Source organism: Betta splendens, chromosome 2, assembly GCF_900634795.4.
Source record: "Betta splendens chromosome 2, fBetSpl5.4, whole genome shotgun sequence".
Classification (NCBI taxonomy): Eukaryota; Metazoa; Chordata; class Actinopteri; order Anabantiformes; family Osphronemidae; genus Betta; species Betta splendens.
Window position 1 is genome coordinate 27666582 of NC_040882.2, and position 24764 is coordinate 27691345.

Sequence of the window (24764 nt, forward strand, 5' to 3'; positions counted from 1 at the left end):
CATGCTTTAATATTCCACTGCCTCTGTGTGTTTCCACCTCATCTTCCGCTCGCTCTGCAAACACTGCTCTCATCAAACGCTGCAGTTTGATGCTGGACCGGAGTCTGGGGCTTTAAACTGCTCATTACACGTTTTAAGTAGCTGCTGTATAAAACGGGAGGACTGTTTGTGCCCTGCGTCTCCTTCATCCTTCTGTTCTGAGTCACCTGCTGCCAGAGACACCCAACCACTGCTTTGATGTCACCAGCTGCAGATCTTCCCACTGGGCCCAGTTTGCCCAGTTTGCCCAGTTTGGCTGCTCCAGCTTGGTGCTGCATCAAAGGTCAGCGCTGCAGGAGGTTCAACATCAGACAACGCTGGGAACTTTCATCACTGAACCTTTCATCTGTTGCCTTTGTTGCAGAGACTCCTCGCAGCTCAGACAGCTGGAATGAATGATGGCTAATTGTCTTTAATTAGACTATTGTACCAGCGATATGCAGAACATTTATCAGTTCATCATCATCGTGCCCAGAAATGTCCAGCACTGTTCGAGTTCATTTATTCCCATTTAACTGAAAGTCAATTGGATGTAATTTGTCCTGACATCAGAAGTGCTGTTCCTGTTTCTGCTCAGTCACGAGAGAGACTCACACATCGTCTGTGAAACACTCACTCACAACAACAAGCCATTAAGTCCAGGAAATTGATTTGCAGCTTGGAAATTTATTTTGGTTTGGAAAAACACCCTGAATTCAGAGGATGCAAGTTTTTATTTAGCGGTGGATCAATAGTGGAAGGCAGCAGCTAATGGCCTGTGGTGTGGAGCTCACGTCAGAACCAGGGTCACGGCGTCACACGGCCTCTGAGGCTTCATCAGCTGATCCTGAACAGCATTTATGGTGCCGTCACCACCTGCTGCCGTTGGTGCGTCTTTGTTTTTAGAAGAAGCAGCCAGAAAGTCTGGAATTCATTCTGACCATTAGAACCAGCATCAAAGGCAAATGTAGCAGAGGAAAAGTGTCTCTCAGAGCTGAAACCACCAGGTTGATGCTGAATGATTGTAGGTGGTTAAATGTCCAGTATTAACACTGGATCTGAGCCATGGAGACACGTGACAACAATGTGATCACAGATTATTGCTTTTAATCACATACACATTTCATTAATTGGCCCAAAAACACACTTTATACTTGAAATGCTTTGAATGCGTCTCTGGCGTGAGTCTGAGCCTCCGCGTGTGAAGCTGTGAAGTGTGAGGCTGCAGACGCAGCAGCTGCTGCCTGAAAAAGCGGCGACGACAACAGATGGTGAATGATGCATCGCTCTCAGATCTGTTCTCTGTGTGAAAAACAGAATCCGTTCAGCAGATTTTACAAACAGATGTGACTTCAACACAGTGGTTGAAATTCTAGCAGAGCGTGAGAAAAGTGGAGGAATGTGTCAGAGTCTGTCAGAAAGGACAGAGAACAATGAAAGAAATGAATCCAATTACGTACAGTTTGTTAAAGGCTGCACACACTTTAAATGCAGGTTAATGGAGGATCCTCAGGGAACGTTTCGCTGTTTACACTGAATGTTGCTCAGAGCTGCTCGACTGCTGCATGTGTGGAAGTAAATAAAGAGAAGCTGCGTTCGGTCCATGAGCGACTCATCGTTCCCCCAGAACCGCGGCGCCTCAGGAATAAATGTCTTAAAATCAGACGTAGCTTCATGGAGTCCTGAACGCGTGGGTCACAAACACACACATTCATCCTCTGCGCCTCAGATAAATAACAGCAACGCTGTGAGCTGAGGCTGCAGTTATACATGAAATGAGCTGCAGAACGTGAAGCACGAGGTACGGGTTCTGAGGGTGAACGTCACCGCTGTCCAGGAACATGAGCGAAGGACTCAGTCACAGACACAGACACAGACACAGACTCAGTCACAGTCACAGACACAGACACAGACACAGACACAGACACAGACTCAGTCACAGACACAGACAGACACAGAGACAGATACAGACACAGACTCAGTCACAGACACAGACTCAGTCACAGACACAGACTCAGTCACAGACAAAGACACAGACACAGACACAGACAGAAACAGAGACAGATACAGACACAGACTCAGTCACAGACACAGACTCAGTCACAGACACAGACTCAGTCACAGACAAAGACACAGACAGTCACAGACACAGACTCAGTCACAGATACAGATACAGTCACAGACACAGACACAGACACAGTCACAGTCACAGACACAGACACAGTCACAGACACAGGCACAGTCACAGTCACAAACACAGTCACAGACACAGACACAGACAGACACAGAGACAGACAGAGACTCAGTCACAGACACAGTCACAGACACAGACACAGACACAGACAGACACAGAGACAGATACAGACACAGACAAAGACACAGACACAGTCACAGACAAAGACACAGACAGTCACAGACACAGACTCAGTCACAGATACAGATACAGTCACAGACACAGACACAGACACAGTCACAGTCACAGACACAGACACAGTCACAGACACAGGCACAGTCACAGTCACAAACACAGACACAGACACAGACACAGACACAGACACAGACTCAGTCACAGACACAGACACAGACAGACACAGAGACAGATACAGACACAGACAAAGACACAGACACAGTCACAGACACAGTCACAGACACAGACACAGACACAGACACAGACAAAGACAGACACAGAGACAGATACAGACACAGACTCAGTCACAGACACAGACTCAGTCACAGACACAGACTCAGTCACAGACAAAGACACAGACACAGACACAGACAGTCACAGACACAGACTCAGTCACAGATACAGATACAGTCACAGACACAGACACAGACACAGTCACAGACACAGACACAGACACAGTCACAGACACAGGCACAGTCACAGTCACAAACACAGTCACAGACACAGACAGACACAGAGACAGACAGACACAGACACAGACACAGACACAGACACAGACTCAGTCACAGACACAGACACAGACTCAGTCACAGACACAGACACAGACACAGACAGACACAGAGACAGATACAGACACAGACACAGACAAAGACACAGACACAGTCACAGACACAGTCACAGACACAGACACAGACACAGACACAGACACAGACAAAGACAAAGACACAAACACAGACTCAGTCACAGTCACAGACACAGACTCAGTCACAGACACAGTCACAGACACAGACAAAGGCACAGTCACAGACACAGACTCACTCACAGACACAGTCATAGACACAGACACAGACACAGATGGACATGAAGCCAGCAGCGACAGAGGCCTGTCGGACGCTCCCTCCGGTTCCACAGCAAACAGGGGTTCAGGTCTGTGGTGACTCAACGAGCTGAGAAACAAACTCCCTTCACTACAGCTGGAATACGCTTATATGTGGTACTGATTCATGAATAGTTCAAGGAATAATTATCAACTCCAAACATTTCCCGTGGCTGAAAAAGAAGGACGACTAGTTGTTTCCAAACGCACACAAAGGCCAGAGACGAGCTGACAGACTGACAGACGGCGCCCACGCTGTGACGCGGATGCTGATCCGGCTCATGACCTGAACGTGGCCGTGGATCTGAGTCAGTGGATCTGAGTCAGTGGGTCTGAGTCAGTGGATCTGAGTCAGTGGATCTGAGTCAGTGGGTCTGAGTCAGTGGGTCTGAGTCAGTGGATCTGAGTCAGTGGGTCTGAGTCAGTGGGTCTGAGTCAGTGGATCTGAGTCAGTGGATCTGAGTCAGTGGGTCTGAGTCAGTGGGTCTGAGTCAGTGGATCTGAGTCAGTGGATCTGAGTCAGTGGGTCTGAGTCAGTGGATCTGAGTCAGTGGATCTGAGTCAGTGGGTCTGAGTCAGTGGGTCCGAGTCAGTGGATCTGAGTCAGTGGATCTGAGTCAGTGGATCTGAGTCAGTGGAGACCACGCCGCTGCTCCAAGACGTTTCCCACCCGAGCATCGGCCCAGTGAACCTGGAGCCTGACTCAGCGTTTCCTGCACTGACGCCTGGAGTCGGGTCCGACCGCCGGCGACGACTCACCTCCTCATCAGAACCGCCTGATGCAGAGGGTGAACGTCACCGCTGTCCAGGAACATGAGCGAAGGACTCAGTCACAGACACAGACACAGACACAGACTCAGTCACAGACACAGACACAGACACAGACACAGACACAGACACAGACACAGACTCAGTCACAGACACAGACAGACACAGAGACAGATACAGACACAGGCTCAGTCACAGACACAGACACAGACTCAGTCACAGACAAAGACACAGACACAGACACAGACAGACACAGAGACAGATACAGACACAGACTCAGTCACAGACACAGACTCAGTCACAGACACAGACTCAGTCACAGACAAAGACACAGACAGTCACAGACACAGACTCAGTCACAGATACAGATACAGTCACAGACACAGACACAGACACAGTCACAGTCACAGACACAGACACAGTCACAGACACAGGCACAGTCACAGTCACAAACACAGTCACAGACACAGACACAGACAGACACAGAGACAGACAGAGACTCAGTCACAGACACAGTCACAGACACAGACACAGACACAGACAGACACAGAGACAGATACAGACACAGACAAAGACACAGACACAGTCACAGACAAAGTCACAGACACAGACAAAGGCACAGTCACAGACACAGACTCACTCACAGACACAGTCATAGACACAGACACAGACACAGATGGACATGAAGCCAGCAGCGACAGAGGCCTGTCGGACGCTCCCTCCGGTTCCACAGCAAACAGGGGTTCAGGTCTGTGGTGACTCAACGAGCTGAGAAACAAACTCCCTTCACTACAGCTGGAATACGCTTATATGTGGTACTGATTCATGAATAGTTCAAGGAATAATTATCAACTCCAAACATTTCCCGTGGCTGAAAAAGAAGGACGACTAGTTGTTTCCAAACGCACACAAAGGCCAGAGACGAGCTGACAGACTGACAGACGGCGCCCACGCTGTGACGCGGATGCTGATCCGGCTCATGACCTGAACGTGGCCGTGGATCTGAGTCAGTGGATCTGAGTCAGTGGGTCTGAGTCAGTGGGTCTGAGTCAGTGGATCTGAGTCAGTGGATCTGAGTCAGTGGGTCTGAGTCAGTGGATCTGAGTCAGTGGATCTGAGTCAGTGGGTCTGAGTCAGTGGGTCCGAGTCAGTGGATCTGAGTCAGTGGATCTGAGTCAGTGGATCTGAGTCAGTGGAGACCACGCCGCTGCTCCAAGACGTTTCCCACCCGAGCATCGGCCCAGTGAACCTGGAGCCTGACTCAGCGTTTCCTGCACTGACGCCTGGAGTCGGGTCCGACCGCCGGCGACGACTCACCTCCTCATCAGAACCGCCTGATGCAGATTGGATCATTTTCCCTCTTGGGAAATGACTTACAGACAATAACCAGCCATTTTCACCAATCACAACCAGTTCCACTGGTCCAGTTTAAAACGGATCACTACGATCACGTCACGTCTGAAGTCTTCTTCCTCCATCAGTAATAATATTAAGTGTGTGGTCGTGTTGATTTTTAATAGATTCATTTAAGTTAACGTTGAATTTCTTCACTCCTGATGATGTTTGATCAAACTGAAGGAGAGGGAACCAGGTGATTATGTTTTAATGGAGAGCCGGTTCTGACGCCCGTCCTCAGAGCAGGAAGCTGCCAGCTGAGCCTCCATTAACGATGCTGCAGGTCCAGATCACAGGCCGCACCGGAGAATCAGGGCCCACGGAGTCAACGCAGCACCAAATAACGAGGAGCTGCACAAACGTTTGACCTGTAATTAACACGGTTCTGCTGTGAATTGAAGAAAAGCTAAATGTTTGTAACCTGAAGCGTTGATGGACGTGAAGCTGTAGTTCAGCTCCACTGCGTTTCCTGCTGAGCTCCACCACAGACACTGACTCACTGCTTCATGGAGCAGGTGCTGCTGTATCACGTGGACACTGATGTGCTTCCTGTGAATGGAGCTGACACGCGGGTCGAGTAGGTGGGTTCTGTGAAGGATCGGACCCCGAGGCGCTGACCCGGATTCAAAGCTCCAGTGAAGTGATGCTTTTGTTGCAGCAGCAGGTTTGTGTTTGTAACTTCGTTCAGGTTTTGTGTTAAACACAGCTGAGTGATGCAGCAGACGGAGCTTCAAGACTTTACACGCGACTTTAACAGCAGCTAATTAGACTTTTATTTGGGGCTGAGGCTTCCTGTCGTTTCCTGAGGAACATCAGGTGGAGCACAAGAAAACGCTGCTGCATGACTCACCAGCAGAGACTCAGCCCGAATCTCTACAAACTAAGCGGGTCAGAACCAAGGTTCAGGAAGCTTCAGAGCCTTCAGCTCATTGTTAGTCACAGGAACCATCTCTTAGTTAAGCTGCAATAGACATAGACTGCTGGGGGACTTCATTTATACACTGAGCTCCTCTGTTTCCTTCTACCTCCTCTGTCCCATAACCTCCCATCATTGTCCCATGTTTAACTAACCTTGTCTCTTTCTGTCCAGTAGTTGTGCTTCTCTCCTCTCTCCCCCCCCACCCCCACTCTTTCTCCCTCTCTGTCCTCACCTACAGGTATCATTGGACTCAAAGTTTGGTGTCTGTGATGGGCAGCTGCGGATCCAACCATCCTGCCTGTGCTCTGCTGTTGCTTGTTGTTGCTTGTTGCTGTTGCTGTGCTTTTCTCTCTCTCTATCCTCTCACCCCAACCGGTCGAGGCAGATGGCCGCCCACATCCAGCCTGGTTCTGCTGGAGGTTTCTTCCTCGTTAGAGAGGGAGTTTTTCCTCTCCACTGTTGCTGTCAATTAAATGCTTGCTGTATGTGGGATTTGTTGGGTTTAGTTGTGTGAGGTCTTAAACCTTACTTTGTAAAGTGCCTTGAGATAACTTTGTTGTGATTTGGCGTTATATAAATAAAATTGAATTGAATTGAATTGAATTGAATTAGGCTGCAGTGAACACACTGATGTGATGACCTGTTGGACAAACAGGCTTCTTGCAGATAGGACTTACCTGTAGGTGGATCAGTCAGGGTGTGTGCGTCTGGTAGCAGCCAGATGGGTTCTGGTGTCAGAACCTGGGCTGTGATAATGCTGAGTGAGCAGGTTCATCACGTCTGATGACACCAGCGGGTTCCTGCAGCTGAGACGCCGTGAGTGCTTCTGGCTTCTACGTCTGAACCGAGCTCTAACACTGGTTCAGCTCCGAGGTTCTGGCTTCATGTGGACTTTGAGCAGGTTCTTCACATCCTCCACTGTTACCGGTGCAGAGACCCGGATGGTTGACCCACTTCCATCCGCAGCCTGGCGCCGTCCAACGCCCCGGGAGGATGAGGAGCATGGCTCCTTCATCGCCGGCCTGACAGCAGGTATGAGACGAGGGCTGTGATGAAATGTGAGTGGAACACGTTACTCAGACAGGAAGAAAGAGGCCGCGCGCTTGTGTTGACGATGACCCGTCTGTTGTTGGACCAACAGCTTGTGTTTGGTTACAGTCAGAATTTACAGAAATCTACACGTCACAACATCACAGGCAGTTACAAACAGTTTACATTCATGAATAATAAAGGTCGAGTCACAGCAGGACACGAAGCTGCTTCGCTGTTTCTCTCCGTGAATCATCAGAACCAGACAGAGCTGAGTTCTGGGTCAGAACCTGAACCAATGGTTCACGGCCGTCTTCACTGTAGGTTTAATTAGAACGCTCATTAAAGGCCGGGCCTGGTTTGGAGCGGCTGTGAGAAGTGGTTGTTTGTGACCACGTTAGCTCACATGTGTGATGTACAGGATGAAAATGTTTAATCAACCAACATTCATCAGGTTGTTACATGTGAAAATACATCTAGAAGCTGCTTGTTGGTGGTTTATTCTGAGTGAAGCAGAACTGACGGTCGTTTCCTCAGAGAATGTTGTAGTTGACGTCTTTCTACTGTTTGTCTGCAGCAAATACACGTAAATTATCCAACAGCCACGCATTGCATTGTGGGAAGCAAGCGTCACGTTGGACCCAGTGAAAGAACTAACCTCCTGATGCTTCAACACACGGAGGTCTACGTTTTGGTGTGTTTCTCAGGGCTTTGACTCGTTTGCAGGTTTGACTCCACAGGAAACGTGTGGAGGCTTTTTCTGCTGGACGGAGGCGCTTCGGTCTGTTTACATCTGATGATTCATTAAGAGAAGCCTGAACCTCAGCAGCTCATTACATTCACATTCGGGCGCAGGTTTAAACTCATCTCTCAGCACTGATCGTCCCTGAAAACGAGCTTGTTTTAGCGTGAACGACGTTAAGGCTCGTTCCTCGTCTCCTCGAGCTGATTAACGTCTGAAGCTGTGACGCGTGACCCAGAGACAAACCTGCACGTGTGTGGACTCCCTCCACTGAGCCGGAGGCGCCTCTAACGTCAGACTGGGATCGGCCTCTGAGCGGAGGCCTGGACGCGTGGGCGCCTCAAACGTTCATGTGTGCTTTTAAAAACGCTCTGTTCACACGCAGTCACAGCCTGTAACGTTCAGCGCAGGGACGCGCTCTCATTATCCTCCCCCCTCCTCCCCCTCCTCCCCCCTCCTCCCCCCTCCCACCCATCCTCTTATCTGCCCCGTCTTCCTCAATCATTTGTCTGACTGAAAACACCATGTCCCTGCGTTTAACTCATTGTGCTTCTCACTGCTGCATCCTGTCTCTGTGAATAATCCACATCAAAGGCTCGTGTTTCTGACTGCGTGAAGCCTTTCATCACGCATTGGTTTTTCCTGGTGGTTCTGGTTCTGGTTCTGACAGCATGGGCGACCTCTTACTGGGCCACTGGTGCCGCTGCCACTGTTCTAAGCCACTCTGGGAGTAAATATAGACTTAATGCTTCATGTGTTGACTGAAGGTTGAGCCCTGTCGCATTCACCTTTGTCTGCGTTGAAAGAGAAAATCTGTCTTAAAAAGCTTCTTACTGAACGTCATCGAAGCCTTTTTTATGAATCAGGCCACTTTTAAAGCAGAGTCACAAACGGAGTCCCTTCAGAGGTGGAGTCGTCCTGGAGGTCCGGAGGCGCGGGTGTCCTGGAGGTGCCGGTTTCCTGGAGGTCCAGCGTCCCAGTGTGTCGTACTCCATCACAGCTCACGCTCTCATTCTGGGCTCCAAAGCGCTTTAATCCTCCTGTCATCGTCCTCTCACCGCGTGTTTACATTTTTTCATCAGCGTCTTATTTGTCTCCATGACTGATCTGGTCTGTGAGGACTATTGTTTTGTGGGAACAGGAGATTTGCTCTCATTTTCTTTCCTCCACCTCCTCCTCGTCTCCACCTCCTTGTCCTCGTCTCCACCTCCTCCTCGTCTCCACCTCCTCCTCCTCGTCTCCACCTCCTTCTCGTCTCCACCTCCTCCTCGTCTCCACCTCCTCGTCTCCACCTCCTCGTCTCCACCTCCTCCTCCTCGTCTCCACCTCCTCCTCCTCGTCTCCACCTCCTCCACGTCTCCACCTCCTCCTCGTCTCCACCTCCTCGTCTCCACCTCCTCCTCCTCGTCTCCACCTCCTCCACGTCTCCACCTCCTCCTCGTCTCCACCTCCCTCACTCTCAGACGTCGGTGGCGTTGAGGCGCGTTGCCGCCGCGTCCTGTGTTTCCAGCACAGTCTTCTTGCCCCTCCCCCCTCCTCCCCCTCCCCCTCCCCCGGCCGGGTGGACGCTGTCCAGCCGGCCCCTCCCCCGCTCCCCGGCCTCGCGGCACCTGAAGACGGCGAGGAAGGCGGCGCGGTAGTTGCGGTTCATCCAGCCGTAGAGCAGCGGGTTGGCGAAGGTGGAGCACATGGCGCCCACGTGGAAGACGGTGTAGAGGAGGCGGAAGTGGCGCATGTCCAGCACCGAGCTGTCGATGTCGGTGGCCAGCTGGAAGGCGTGGAAGGGCAGCCAGCTCACGGCGAACACCACCACCATGGTCACCAGCATCTTGGTGGTGTTGCGGCGCCGGCGGTGGCGCTCGGAGCCGGCGCCGGCGCCGTCCGCGGGGCTGACGTGGCCGCGCAGCTTGGACCAGATGCGCGCGTAGGCGAAGGAGATGATGGAGAGCGGCAGGAAGTACTGCAGGATCAACATGGAGATGCTGTAGACGGTGCCGTCGGTGCTTTTACCAGGCCACTTCTCTGTGCAGACCTGTGGAGACAAGGAGGCGTGACTCTGGACTCTGGACCCGTGGAGTTCTACAGAGCAGCCTTGGTACCGGCATCACACACCATCACACACCAACACACACCAACACACACCAACGTGCAGTAATCAGTAGGGGTCTATTTCTAACCCATACTGTAACTGCTGTCTGTGAGCGTGCGTGCGTGCGTGCGTGCGTGCGTGCGTGCGTGCGTGCGTGCGTGCGTGCGTGCGTGCGTGCGTGCGTGTGTGTGTGTGTGTGTGTGTGCGTGGCTCTCTCTGTGTGTGTGTCCACCTGTATCGTGTGTCCGGGCTGCAGGGTGAAGGAGCCGTACTCTCTGAAGATGGCCAGAGGACTTGCCAGGACGGCGCTCAGAACCCACGTCACTGCTATGACGCCAAAGCACACGTCCTTTCGCATCCTGGTCTCCAGGTGGTACACGATGCACCTGGAACAGTTACAGAACAATTGCAAATAAGACCAAATCACGTCTTATTTCTGCCTCTCCGGTCAAATTCCACCCCTCCTCCCATTTACTGCATGGTTCTGTCCGTCTGGATCCTATAGACTCAATGAGACGGTCAGATCGTCAACGGTTAAAGCAGTAATGAAGCATAAACCCTCAATCAGAAACGAAAAAGCTTTAACAAAGGGCCCACAATAATCTAATTAATTTAATTTTTATAAAAGAAGTGTTTGTTATTCACGGAGCTTCCTTGCAGTATAATGTTAGTGCTACTTTCATAGCTGAGACTCTGTCCCGTCCTCACAAGGCGTTTGTTTCTTGCATTAAATACATGTTGTAGAACATGAGCTGCTGCTGTTTCTCCTTCTTACTGCTGAATCTAACTTACAAACAGGAAAATACGTCCAAGATGCGCTATCTGAGTACAGAGCTCTTACTCTGACAGGTTTACACAATCAATCTTTTCCTCCTCACCTCACAGGAATCACACTAATTCAATAGCGTAAGGTTTTCACTATTAAAAATGAAATTAAAGTGATTTTGACTGAATACTGATACAATATCGTCAAAACAAGTAATAATTTTTCATGCAGACATTTGAACTCTTCAAGAACCTTAGTATCACTGACATTGCACTCTATCCAACTGCAGCGACCAGTCAAAGCAGGAGATAGTGGTCGGTACTGGTGATAAAGCGTTGGCTCCTTCATAGACCCCATAAATGCCGTCCCCTCTGTGTAAATGTGGCTGCATCTTATTCAGCGCAGGCACAAGTTGGACGATCAGACAGAGTGAAGTCATCACGTGGGCGCGGCTTTATTGTTGGAGCGTAAACAGGTTAGAATGGACTCAGGTTCAGCTCGGCTCAGATTCAGGACAAACATGTCTGTGGTTCCGTGGCTGCAGATTGGATCAAAGCAGAGAAGCTGCTTGTGTGAGGTTTGTCCCTGGATGAAATCCCTGCTTCACGTCTGGACTGATTACGTTTGTGCCATAACAGTAATTACTCCAGCAGCGCTTCGCTACAGTCATTACAGTCACCACACGACAGAACACTGATTAAACGGCAGATTACATTCTGTGATTAAACTGTCAGCGCTGCTCGTGTTTATGTTCAGAATGTGATGAACGTGAAAGTCACTGTGCTTTTCAGACGATTAGGACCAAACGCAGCTCCGCCCACAGCTCTGCCTATGGCTCCGCCCATGGCTCCACCCACAGCTCCATCCACCAGCAACCTGTGCCCCGTGTCGTGCTCAAAGGCTCATGTGTCACGTGATGTCTCACCGGTGTCGGTCCAGCGCGATGACGTTGAGCGTCACCGTGGAGACGTGCACAGCGAGGCCCTGGGCGTAGGGCAGCAGGAAGCACAGCGTGCTGCCGAACGTCCACTCGCCCTGCAGCGTGTAGACCAGCGTGAAGGGGAGGCACAGCGTGTTGACCAGCAGGTCGGCTGGAAGGAAGACGGACACGTTAATGCAGGAAGCAACCGGGAGGAGATGCTCAGACCTCCTGCACTGCTGCATCAGAGAGGAAGACAGAGCATCTGCTCATCCTCCTCATCCTCAACCTCCTCCATCTGTTCATATTTGTCTCTTTTGGTGACATTTTAGCTGCAACTGAAGAAGCTCCATGATCCTTTAGGGCCTTTAATAATCCATCTGCACCAAATATCACAGGACAGAAAAATAATCATCTGTGTTTTATGACATCCACCATGGACAATGTGATTTCATGTTCACACGTGGAACCGGTCTGTTATTTAACCAGCTCTGATTCTACGTTCCTTTATTTACTCTGGAAAAGAGAATGAATTTACAAGTCATGAGAGACAGCGAAGCAGTAGCCAGACCTCAACCAGTGTTGAGAGCCTGGTTCAGTGACATGAGTCACACATGTACACACACACACGCACGCACGCACACACACACACACACACACACACACACAGGCAGCTGGGTCACAACCAGCACAGGCAGAGCGACAGCATCTCTACATGTGAGCGTCATCTGCTGCTGCATCATTTAGCATCAGTGAAACATCTGTCACGTTCGTGCCACAACTGGTGTGAACACACATTCATGAAGTTATTTAATGTAAGAGAAACATTCAACACAAATGAACCATAAACCTAATGAAGTGAACGTTGTAACTAGTTTGATGAACAAATCAAAGTAATTACAGATGTTCTCCAAACGTAGCTGTTTGTCAGCGCGTCTGGAGGACAGATGTTCAGCTGCTCTGCCAGGAGTCGGCTCTGATTGGACCCACTGCTGTTCACGCTGATCTACTCTTTAGACAACAGCTGCAGCTGCTAATTGAATCCTCCTGACTGGACAATGATCTGGTTTCCCCTGAGGAGGAAGCAGCCGGTGGACGAGCCTCTGACCCGCGCTGCTTCCTGATGATTACATTTGTGACAGCAGCATGAAGCTGGGAGCTGTGCTGCGTCCTGGTGGGCCTGATGTGGGTCCCCTCCCCTGCTGCCCTTTCTACTGTACGAGGCTTCAGGGCAGAGAGAGAGGAGCCAATAAAACTCATACAAACCAAAATAGTAAAAAGTAAAATGAAGGTTTATGACTGAAGCCTCACACTGACATTAAAGTCAAACGTTTTGGTTGAAATTGACATGTTGGACGTCAAAGCCCTGTTACTATTATGTGTGTATGTATTAAAATAGTGTTCATATTTGGTGAATTAGACACAGATTGTCAGGCTCAGACAGGAGATGGCTTCACATCAAATCACCCTCTCAAATATTGAGGAAACAGGTGTTGACTGAATAACCAATAATCCAGCTTCTGCAGCAGCTGAACAGCAGCCGACAGGCAGCGAGAGCATTCAGATTAAATGTGTGATGGATGTGTTGGTGTCATCTGTCCTCCGCTTCCTTCCCTGAAGCTGAACACATGGAGGAGGAAGTGCATCAAACATCAGCCTGTGAGGAGAACAATGTCCACACATGGAACAGATGAGACCAGAGTTGGAGAGAAACAACCCCCCCGTCCTGTGTCCGTTGTCTGAGTGAATGAAATATTCAATGACATGGTTGAACTAAACAGTGACACCGTGGTTCTACTTCATCATCCTAGAATGAATTACACATGTTTACACTGAATATGTGAGTAAAACAAATACGTTACATTTCTGTGGAACTTAAATAAACAGTTGGATTCATTACAATTCAAAGTCATTGATCAGAAACTTTAACAGCGTTTTTAATATTTATCTTTAATAACTTGTAAAAGTCTGAGAGAAGTGACTCATGGAACGTGAGTCGTGTTTGTGAGCGTGTGTTGATTAAACGCAGGCGGAGGGAAACTTCACTTGCATCCAATTACTTTACACTCAACAACCAACGCTTGAGGCTCAATAAAGACGTTTGTGCACATCCCACGCCACTAAACACACACTCCCACGCAAACAAACAGTTCTGCCAGATAATTATTTGGTTCTTCTTATTAATTTACTTGCTTGGAAGTGGGTTTTCTTGGACAGCTTAAATTAACTAGAAGCGTGATTTTAATGTGAGCGACTGATGGCGCTCCTCGTCCTGAGGCTTAAAGACCAAACACCAAACAGAGTCTCAGGCCGTGGTGGAGCCGGAGCCGCAGCGCCGTGACCGAGGAGCTACAAGCAAACGTTTCAGCCCCAGACACAGGACACGAAGCACAGCGGGCTGAAACAGGGGTGAAACTCAGTGTGGCTGTTTTCTGGATCTGTCCGTGGTCCTGAAGTGTCTGACGCAGCCGGTCACTCTCCATGGTGCTGAAATCTCTGACAGTATTTCTGTATCGATGCTGGTTTACTGTACTTCCTCAGGCTTGTTGGGAATGAAACGTGCTCCGACAGCAGAGTCGGCGTCTCCTCCCACTGTGCTGCTCTGCTTCACTCTCCAGTGGCTGTTTGTCTTTTCTGAGCTTTCTGGTTCTTCTGTTGGTTTGTTTATGTGTTGACTTGTTTGTTTTATGCTGCGTATGTTGCTGAGTGTCTTGTTTTCACTGATCTTTTCACCCTTGTAATTTTAATGAGTTAATTACCAGCTGACTCCAGATCAGTGTGTTGTGTTAAACACCCACACTCCTCCATGGTGCTGAGTATGAATAATCACTCAAACTGTTGCGTGTGGTTTCACAGCTGGAGGCCGTGTGACTCATTAGAGATAAGACGCGTCAGCTGTCGTCTGACGGCTGCTCTCAGAACAGCTGGAAGCGTTTACGCTGAAGTGCTGCTTCTGCTCCTGTTGTTGTTTACGGCTGCTCATTTACGTCCTGTGATGTTTGGGGTCAAGGCTGTGTTCACAGAGGGGGTGGGTTTTAATGAGCTGGAGATATCGTGCAGCTCATTAAAACGCAACGCTCAGTAGAAACAAACTCCAATCAATAAATCTCAACAGTTCATGGCTGCTTTCAGGCAGGAACCGAAGCTCAAAGCAAAACAAATAAGACGAAATTAATGAAAATGAATGCACTGACGCTGATACATGAAAAACAAAGAATCAACCAGACGCTGTCACTGCGTGCGGTTTGGTGGAGGCGCTGATCTCATCCTAAGTGTTAGGATTCACCACCGCAGCATCAGATCCTCATCATCGATGCAGAATAAAGACTCATGCTCTCATTAAAACTGATGGTTCTCAGCCTCTCACAGCATTAGATGAACCACGCTGTCATTAAAAATGAATATGTGTGAATCAACATCAACCTGACAACTTCTGTCCTGTTACAAGAAACTGCTTCACTTCCAAACTGTCCAATAAGTTCTCACATTAAAGTCATTTATTTTCTTTTATCTCATGTTTGACATTTGCCTCATTTCATTCTGATCAGAGTAATGAAAATGTGTCGTCCTTTCAAAAGCACGAAATGAAGCGAAACACAGCGTCCACACAGAAAACACAAACACTGCCTCGCAAACAACACGTCACACAAACAACACGTCACACAAACAACACATCACATAACAACACGTCACACAAACAACACATCACACAAACAAACAACACGTCGCACAAACAACACATCACACAAACAAACAACACGTCAACAAACAACACATCACACAAACAACACATCACATCAACAAACAACACATCACATAAACAACATGTCCCACAAACAAACAACACGTCACAGAAACAAACAACATATCACACAAACAAACAACACGTCCCACAAACAACACATCACACAAACAACACATCACATAAACAAACAACACATCACACAAACAAACAACACATCCCACAAACAAACAACACGTCCCACAAACAAACAACACGTCACACAAACAACACATCACATAAACAAACAACATGTCCCACAAACAAACAACATATCACACATATATCACACATATCTTTACTTTTGTAGAACTTCAAAAATCTCAGACTGGACTGAATCTAAAATTCACAAAGGATTTTACTTCAGAACTTAAAGCAGCCGCTTTGTCAGACACCTTCTAGCGCACTGGAGTGCTGGTCCGGACCGGTTCAGGAGGTTGGAGCAGCAGAGACAGAGAAGAACCCAGGAAGCGTCTGGAGCCCAGAAGCTGCAGGTCTGCAGGGACTGAACAGCGTGGAGCTTCTCTGAGGCTGCAGCTCAACACAGGCGCCAGCGTCGAGCAGAGCTGCTTCAGGCCTGAAGGACTGAGTCAGCGTGCACTCACCGCTTCTGATCCAGATTCACCTCCAAAGCTTTTAACATAGGACTCTGAAGTGACTGAACAGGGTCAGGCCTCAGCTGAGCACGAGTCCATGCTTAGATCATCAGGTATCGACCAACCAAACACGGGTGCAGCTGTTCTTCTGGCATTGAACCTTGGGCTGTTGAATCTACAGGTTGTGTTGTTGAGTGTTTGCGTCGGTGAACGTATCATTGTGTAGATGAACCAGGTCACTCAGAGACACCAGGGTTTTCAGGTAACCAGAGAATGAACCTGTGCGTTTCAGACATTTCTCAGCTCACCCGTACGCTCACGGACATGTGAGGTGAAGGAGGGCACGACGTTGTCACACGCTGTCTCTGACGGGAACGTGTGTAACGGTGCAAACGTACCAACAGCCAGGTTGGCGATGAAGAAGTTGGTCACGGTGCGCAGCGTCTTGAACCTGTAGATGACGTAGATGACCAGAGCGTTACCCAGAACCCCCAGTCCAATGATGGTGCTGTAGGCGAGAATCAACACCACCTGCAGGAGGAGAGGCAGCTGTGAACATCTGGCAGCGCTCAGGCTGCAGCGTGAGGCCACGGTTCATAACGGTCTGACTGAGCGTTTCTGCCACCTGCTGCTGCACGTCATCTGGAGCCGTTCATGCCACCGCACCTGCACGCTGAGCAGCTTGATGGGGTCCTCGGGGAAGTTGACTCCCATCAGCGTGGGCAGAGCCGGGGGGGTGGGACCAGCGCTGGGCTCAGCCCGGGTCACGTTCTCTGCGCTGACGGGCTCCATGTCCAGTCATCAGAGTCACATTCAGGCCATTTCAGTGGCTGTGGGTGGAGAGAAGAGAGAGGGGCTCAGGTTGGGAGCAGGAGAAGATGGGTTCAGGTTAGGAGCAGGAGAAGACGGGTTCAGGTTAGGTGCATAAGAAGACGGGTTCAGGTTGGGAGCAGGAGAAGACGGGCTCAGGTTGGGAGCAGGAGAAGACGGGTTCAGGTTAGGAGCAGGAGAAGACGGGTTCAGGTTAGGAGAATGAGAAGACGGGCTCAGGTTGGGAGAAGACGGGTTCAGGTTAGGAGCAGGAGAAGATGGGTTCAGGTTAGGAGCAGGAGAAGATGGGTTCAGGTTAGGAGCAGGAGAAGACGGGTTCAGGTTAGGAGAAGACGGGTTCAGGTTAGGAGCAGGAGAAGACGGGCTCAGGTTAGGTGCATAAGAAGATGGGTTCAGGTTAGGAGCAGGAGAAGACGGGTTCAGGTTAGGAGCAGGAGAAGATGGGTTCAGGTTAGGAGCAGGAGAAGATGCGTTTAGGTTAGGAGCAGGAGAAGACGGGTTCAGGTTGGGAGAAGACGGGTTCAGGTTAGGAGCAGGAGAAGATGGGTTCAGGTTAGGAGCAGGAGAAGATGGGTTCAGGTTAGGAGCAGGAGAAGACGGGTTCAGGTTAGGAGAATGAGAAGACGGTTTAGGAGCAGCTACGCTGACATGGTCATGCTGTTAACCCATGAGCTGGTTGTGTTACAGGATGAGGAACAGATCAGCAGGATCCTGGTTACCGCGGTGCCAACAACCAGCATCAAACCGCTGTAAGATCGGGGTCGGGCTCCGTTCAAACAGGGTCTCACAACAGGAAGTGATAGAAATGACACATGAATCATTTGCCAGGGACTGAGTATGAATGGCTGCATTGGTTCCTCTCCTCCTAAATCAAATCAGAATTTTTTGTGTTGTATTTAATTTCACATTTTAAGATTTAAAAAACACGCTTCAAGCAGGAGTTGAACTGTTTGACATCAGTGAACAGCTGTAAAACAACAGAGAATTAGCTAAAATGAACTTCATTTCAGCATCATTGTCATTTTTCTGTGTAGTTTCCTGTTTTGTTTTGTGTTCATGTTGCTTTACTTTGCAGTCATGTGATCTCCTCAGCTGTTCCCTGTGTTAACGCTCCAGTGTTCTGTCCCAGTATGGTGGAACTTGTTTCTGACCTCATCTTGCTGCTCCCTCGGTTCTGCTGTTTGGACCTCTGAACCCACCGTCTGACCACCGAGTTATCATTAAAGCTGCTTTAAAAACACACACACACACACACACACACACATACACACACACACACACACACACACACACACACACACACACACACACACACACACACACACACACACGGTTCTCCAGGAGCCCCAGGCGGCCGTTCTGATCGGATCAGTGACGGCTCCCATTCACCACTAACTAGAAACACGAGCACGACAACAAACCATCAGCTCAAACGCTCTGAAGCCTCCATGTTTGTGGACACAGAGGAGCAGAGCTCATGTTGATTTTAGTTTAGAACAGATGGAACGTTTAAATCTTCAGGACCATGACGAGTCGTTCATCAGCAGCTCATCGGTTCACGAAGCTGCATGAACCTGAAACGCTTCCTGACACGAGGCAGCGCTGCTTCTCACATTAACACCAGGGAGCGTCCGTTCGATCCTCGTTCACGTCCCCCAGGTTCATTCCTCCTGGAATCGTTTACACTGAACGAGCCCTGTGTGAAGGACGGGTTGATCATGAACCTCTTCACCCGCAGCTCTTTACTTTAGTCACAGTCAGACTGTTTTGCTGGGTCTCTGTCTGAACACAGTGATTGTTTATTTGCACCGATCAGATCAATGAGACGTCGTCCCACAGACTCCCACACAGGCTGCGGCCTCCGCTCCAGAGCTTGGTCACGCTTCATTGAATCCAGCCACAGTTCACAGAGGCGTCTCCGTGACGTCACGCTCTCTGGGTCGGTCTGTGGCTCTAATGTCTGAGTCAGACAGGGCCGAGCCCTTTGCTGCTCCACGTGATGCTGCCCTTTCCTAAATAACACGAACTTTCCTCATTCAGCCAGTGATGCACAACAGACCGTGTCGCTGTAGGGTCACAGAATCCGGAGCCTCAAAAGGACAACGCAGAGTCAGTCTACGGTCAGACTGTGTCAGACGTAGACCGACTGGAGCCTCAACACAGAGTCAGTCTATTGAAGACTGTGTCAGACGTAGACCAACTGGAGCCTCAACACAGAGTCAGTCTATTGAAGACTGTGTCAGACGTAGACCAACTGGAGCCACTGATGGTGGAGAGTGAGACGTCCGTCTTCAGGACACAACTCTGCCAGGCCTCGGTCATGGAGTCACACCTATCCTGTGATTTCTGAGAAGAACAGGCAGCGAGCGAAAGAGACACCAGACCATGAAGCTTCCTGAACACCTCGATGACGGCTGCTTGGCGCCGGCTCGTTAGCCGTCAGCTGATGTGCCATCCTGAGGTTAACGAGGTAGCTAATTAACTGGCTAATTGACTGAGGCCATTAAAAAGCAGACTCCATGATGCAATGAGCTCATTTAAAGAACGCTAATGATTTTTGGTGGTTCTGAACAGATGTGACTTCAACCACACGGACTCATTTCACTGGGACCATAAACAGGAGTTGTATTGATCTGTGGTTGACTGGAGCATGAAGCACACGCTCATCAGGAAACCACAGCGACGAGGTGAATGGACTGGAAGAACCTGACGAGGATCAGCTTCAGTCACAGCAGCACTTTATTCCACAGCTTCACGTTCAGACGAGCTCTTTGTGGTTCTAAGGTACCGCTGCCCCTCATCGAGTGGAACTTTAACCTGAGATCACGTCAGCGCAGTCAGTCAGAACAGCTGTTCCTTTGTCGCTCAGTAACAACACACATGTGACGGTGGTGCTGTTTCAGGGGAACATCATACAAAATGAGACTAAGATTGAGTCCAGGTAAAATCCTGCACAAACACAGGAAGTCTTCTGCCTCCGGCTCTAGTGAGACGACACAGAAACAACAAAGTGTTTCTGCATCAGTGTGATTTTCCCTGACCTCCATGAGCGCTGGATCAGTGTGAAGCCTGAGGTGCTGTAGGTTTAACCAGAGAGGAGCGTCTGCCACATAGCTCATAGAGAGTCTGCACCGAGGACGGACCCAACGACAAGGAAGAGACGCAACAACACACCACGGACGGACTCCGTCAGCGACACCTGCAGCTTCGGTTATAAACACGATTCTGAACTGGGAATAAAAGATGACATATTTAGCGCTGGGTCGTCCTCTGGGTCCAGATGAGCCCGAGGTTCCACTCGACTCCTCCCAGTCTCTCTCCTTGCTTCACACGAGTCACTGAAAATGAGGAAGCAGCGGCTCACAAAGTGCTGATAGCGGCCGCACAACAATGCACCACACAAACATGCTCCACACTGTTTGTTCTGACACAGCGTCTCCACTCGTCTCCGTCTGCACAAACGCTGTGGAGCCTCATTTACGCAGATGACTGGTGGAGCGTCCGGTTCTGGACTCGCAGCTCAAACACCTTGGACTGATTTCCTTCCTGCTCCAGTTAATCAGAGCCCAGAACAAGCAGCAAGACAGGCAAGAGGAGTGGGTGGAGCCTCGTCCTCAGGTTCACAGCTCATTCAACTCGTTCATTAATGTGTAAAAACCAGTGTCTGACGTAAACAAAGGCAAACTCAGCTCCACAGTCAAACTAATTACTGCTCAAACCAACGCGGGGCCGTCGGACGGACACAGGATTAATAGGTTTCAACATTTACATCCCTGACTCCAAATGCCAGAATTGTTTAAATGTCAGAACCGAGCTGCAGGTGGAGGCCAGAAACTCTGAACCCCCGGGAAAATGAGAGTAATTATCTGTGACATTTTGCAGCCGGTGAATAAAGAACCCTCCTCTCTTTGCTGTGTAACAATCACAGCCTGCTATCGTTCCTTCAGCGTAAACCAAAGACAACAACTCAATCTGCAGCGTTGATGGAGTCAGATTCAATGTAGAGGATGAAGGATTTACTGATGGAATAAACTAAACAACATTTTGCACCTTTGTTTGCAGATTTGTCTCTGTTTAAGATTCATTGATTCCAATTCAAATATATGAAGTTCAAGGTTTGTTTAACTGAGGTCCGGTTTGGATGAAATAACCAACAGTTCACTCCCACGTCTGACAACAAAAACAGCAAACCAGTCATTTTGAACCCATGATCTTATCTACCTGAATGACTGGTCTGACTGGTCTCACTGGTGGATACAGAGCAATGTCCCATTATAAAAGTCTTTTTAGTTGTTATTTCATTTTGTTCTTTTTCATTAAAAGTGAAAATCTCAGACTGAGTCCAGTTTGTTCTGATCCAAACACAAACTGTGGTGGTTGAAAGTAACAGAACGTCTCTGGATCAGGTGGTTCCACAAACTCTGTGCACATTGATGCAGAGTCACATCATGTCTACACACACGATGCCACTGTTCATGGAGCTCCTCTCATTTCAAAAGAGCTAAAGCTTCTATCAGTTTAGAGAAGTTTGCTTTTCATAAACTCTCTTGTTTATAAACGCTTTCTAAAAGCCTGCATTTCTCATGTTGGTGCCGCCGGTGTCAGCTTTGCAGCTTTACTGTGTGGCTCTAATTTAACCAAAGCACCTCTTTCTGCTGTTGAAGGGCGCCTGATGACACGTTTGCACATTTCCCCGTTAATAGCAGCTATTTTTAGTGTCATTTCAGGGTAAAGGTCACAGCCTCCAGTTTGAGCTTATTCACTCGGTACCGGGTTCAGCTCCACCTTCAACCGGCGCCGTGTTTGGATAAAGGGTGGATGGGGAAAATAATCAGTGACATCAGAACTGCACTGAGGCCACAGGTCTGTGAAGGTTCATCCTAAAGCTCCGGCTGCAGCGTCTGGTTCCGTTTAGGCCGAGCTGCCAAACGTGGTGATGAAGTCACCAGCGCCAGCGAGTCAAAGGGTTTCTGTTCACTCTGTCTCACTCGACGCTTCAGCAACAGATGAGAGCGAAACCAAAGTCTGAACAGATGAAATGTGATGCCCGATCGCTCAGTTCACCGTGTTTCAGCTCAGCCTCGTTCTGCTCACGCTCCCTGGGATGAGGATGAGAAAAATAGACAGGCTGCACTGACAGGGAGGCTGGAAATGGAGTGATGAATAAATGAGTGGATGGTGATACGCAGCTAAACGGGAGGAGAGGGAGCGGCCGTGTCCACAGCAGCACCTGTGGGTTCCTGTTAACTGTGTGAAGACCTCCACTGGAACCAGCTCAGCTCATCACATTAATATGGAACCGGCCCATCATCAGACCTACAGGTCGGTCATTGTCACAGAAGCAACTGAATCACATTTAATATGCAGTAGTTCAATATAAATTAATATTGTGGTAAATCAAGGCAAAGGTCCACAGTGAGAAGCAGCATCTGCCTCCACTAATGAAGAAGAGTCAGTCCACTGCCTCCGTCCCATGACGTCGCCTGTCTGAAGCTGGATCCATCAACGCTGGGCCAGATGTTCATCTGCCTGAGCAGGTCCACGCGTCCAGATGTGAGCAGCTGTTGGTTCACACCAAGCGATGGCAGCGATTTATCAGGCAGAAACGCAGGCAAAGACAGCGAGGAAAATGAAATAAAGGTTTGGGGTCGGCAGCAGGAAGTAAATGTCCTCACTGTCTGCCAGGAAACGCCTCCATTGCCCCGAGGACAGGAATAAATAAGAAGCCAAATACAAAGTAATAACTGGAATATTACACGTCCCAGAGCATTAGGTTCAGAGTAAGAGCACACGGTGCTGCTGGGAAAAGGAGCCACCTCCACTCAAGGTCTAACCCTAACCCCTAACACTAAGTCCCCAACCCTCTAAACCTAACCCTAAACCCTAACCCTAAACCTAAGTCCCCAACCCTCTAAACCTAACCCTAAAGTTTTTTGTTCCGGGTTGGAGTCTTTCAATTTTAATTATTGGAAAAACAGGGTCTCATCATTACCATTTGACCCACGAGATAACATTGTCGTAATATTTAGTGCATGGATCCCCAACACTACGAACGGCTGGTCGCCTGTGGCGGACAATTATAGTATTTAGTATAGTTATGTACGTAAGTAAGTTATGGCAAATTATGGCAGTTTAAAACCGAAAATAAGAAGCTGAACGCTGCGCCCTCCCTCGTGAAGCGTTTGATTTGTGGCAGACAAGCTACTGTAACCCTGATTTCTCGCTGTTGGTACGGGCTAATTTTCTTTACGTGGTTTTCTTCTTTAATGCACCACACGGCAAGACAGTACGGCACATTTACACTTTTTTCCTAATGCCGCTTTTTCTTTATGCCGCTCTTACCCAATGCGCGTCACCTTTTTTCTGTCCCCCGTCAACAAGGGCAGGTAGGAACTAATGTTAATTACAAATAAAAAAAATTGCGCTGGGCGGCAATATTATATTATTTGAGAACATTCAACATTTGTTTTTTATTTTATAGTCAGGGCTCAGAGGTTTAACATTTTATATTTTACTGACGGAAGATCGTAGCAATTACCAGCATTCCTATTATGGAATAGGTATGCTATATATGGATACATATACATGGAATACGAGCAACGATCAAATGTAAGCGTTATTACGCCTTGTAAAACTATACAAACTGTTCAGATCGTTTACAGACATAAAACATTGTCAAGGCATCGACAAGGACAGCTAACTCGCTTTTCCCTGCTTCAAACAGCTGCTGTAACTGAGAGCAACCCGTGCTGCATCACCGGTCAATCTGGAAACACATTCATTGGTTCGGACGCTTTAAGGTGTGTGAACTGGGGAGGAGACGGCAGCAGCGACTGAAGAGCGACTGAATAGAGTTGATGTCTTCCCCGCTGACAGGCGCATTCATTTGATAATGCACGTACCTTGGTTGACAGTTCAGTTGAAAAACACACTGAATCTTTATTAAACCGTCCCTGAATAACATCTATGAACTGCAGTTTCTTCCTTGATTATCCGTGATTATTATGAAAGAAGCGCAAATCTTCGCCAGTCGAGATTGTGCAATTAATACTGTCTTTACAATAAAGGTAAAAAATAATAATAATAGTATTTTCAATTTAAAATGCGCTGCATATTTTAAACGAATGACGAAGTGCTACAAATACCTTAGACCAGAAAGCTACGATAAATACATACGTTTATTTTTGCAGAGTAAACGTATGTAGAACAAACTACTTGCTGCATTAATGAGTCTTAGACCTGCAGCTGATCACGCCGCCCGATGCTGCCCAGTCTCCCACGGAGCTTTGTCCCGGAGCTGAAGTATTTCTCACCTGTTGATGGAGTGGTAGCAACACATTAGCATGTCTATGCGGCTTTACGGGGGAGGGGAGGGATGAGAAGTTTGCCTTTGCGACTGTGAGCAAACATGAGACAAACAAAAGCTTGGTCGAACTCAGATTCAAGTCATCTGAGTACGAAACACATCACATATCATTCGATCTCGTGTTTCATTCGAGCGGCAGTCAGGAGCTCTCTGCTACGACTGCTGCCCCGCGACCCGTCCACGGATGAGCTTCCATTAAAAATTAAAAGCAGAGGTTTTTCGTTTTTCTCTAAACGAAAAAACAGTTTTAAATCCAATTCC

At 48.8% G+C, this 24764-nt stretch overlaps 1 protein-coding gene and 1 long non-coding RNA gene across 4 annotated transcripts in view; both read right to left on the bottom strand.

Annotated features, from left to right (window-relative positions):
* Nucleotides 1–1105: 1105 nt before the first annotated feature.
* On the bottom strand, nucleotides 1106–8596 carry LOC121201761 (uncharacterized). The gene is made up of 2 exons (XR_005896857.2): nucleotides 7062–8596; nucleotides 1106–1320 (listed from the first exon to the last, which is right to left on the bottom strand). It is a non-coding gene; the product is annotated as an uncharacterized LOC121201761 (long non-coding RNA).
* Nucleotides 8597–9569: 973 nt separating this feature from the next.
* npy2rl (neuropeptide Y receptor Y2, like) overlaps nucleotides 9570–24764 on the bottom strand; it is a 19057-nt gene continuing 3862 nt past the window's right edge. The window contains exons 1-6 of one of the 3 annotated variants that reach the window (XM_055513798.1): nucleotides 18289–18357; nucleotides 16973–17136; nucleotides 16705–16837; nucleotides 11936–12101; nucleotides 10477–10630; nucleotides 9570–10187 (exon numbers count right to left, since the gene is read on the bottom strand). In XM_055513798.1, coding sequence (XP_055369773.1) covers nucleotides 9615–10187; nucleotides 10477–10630; nucleotides 11936–12101; nucleotides 16705–16837; nucleotides 16973–17098 — 1152 coding nt within the window. In that variant the 5' untranslated portion in view covers nucleotides 17099–17136; nucleotides 18289–18357 and the 3' untranslated portion in view covers nucleotides 9570–9614. The other 2 variants (XM_055513800.1, XM_029142988.3) reach the window with 2 other exon arrangements.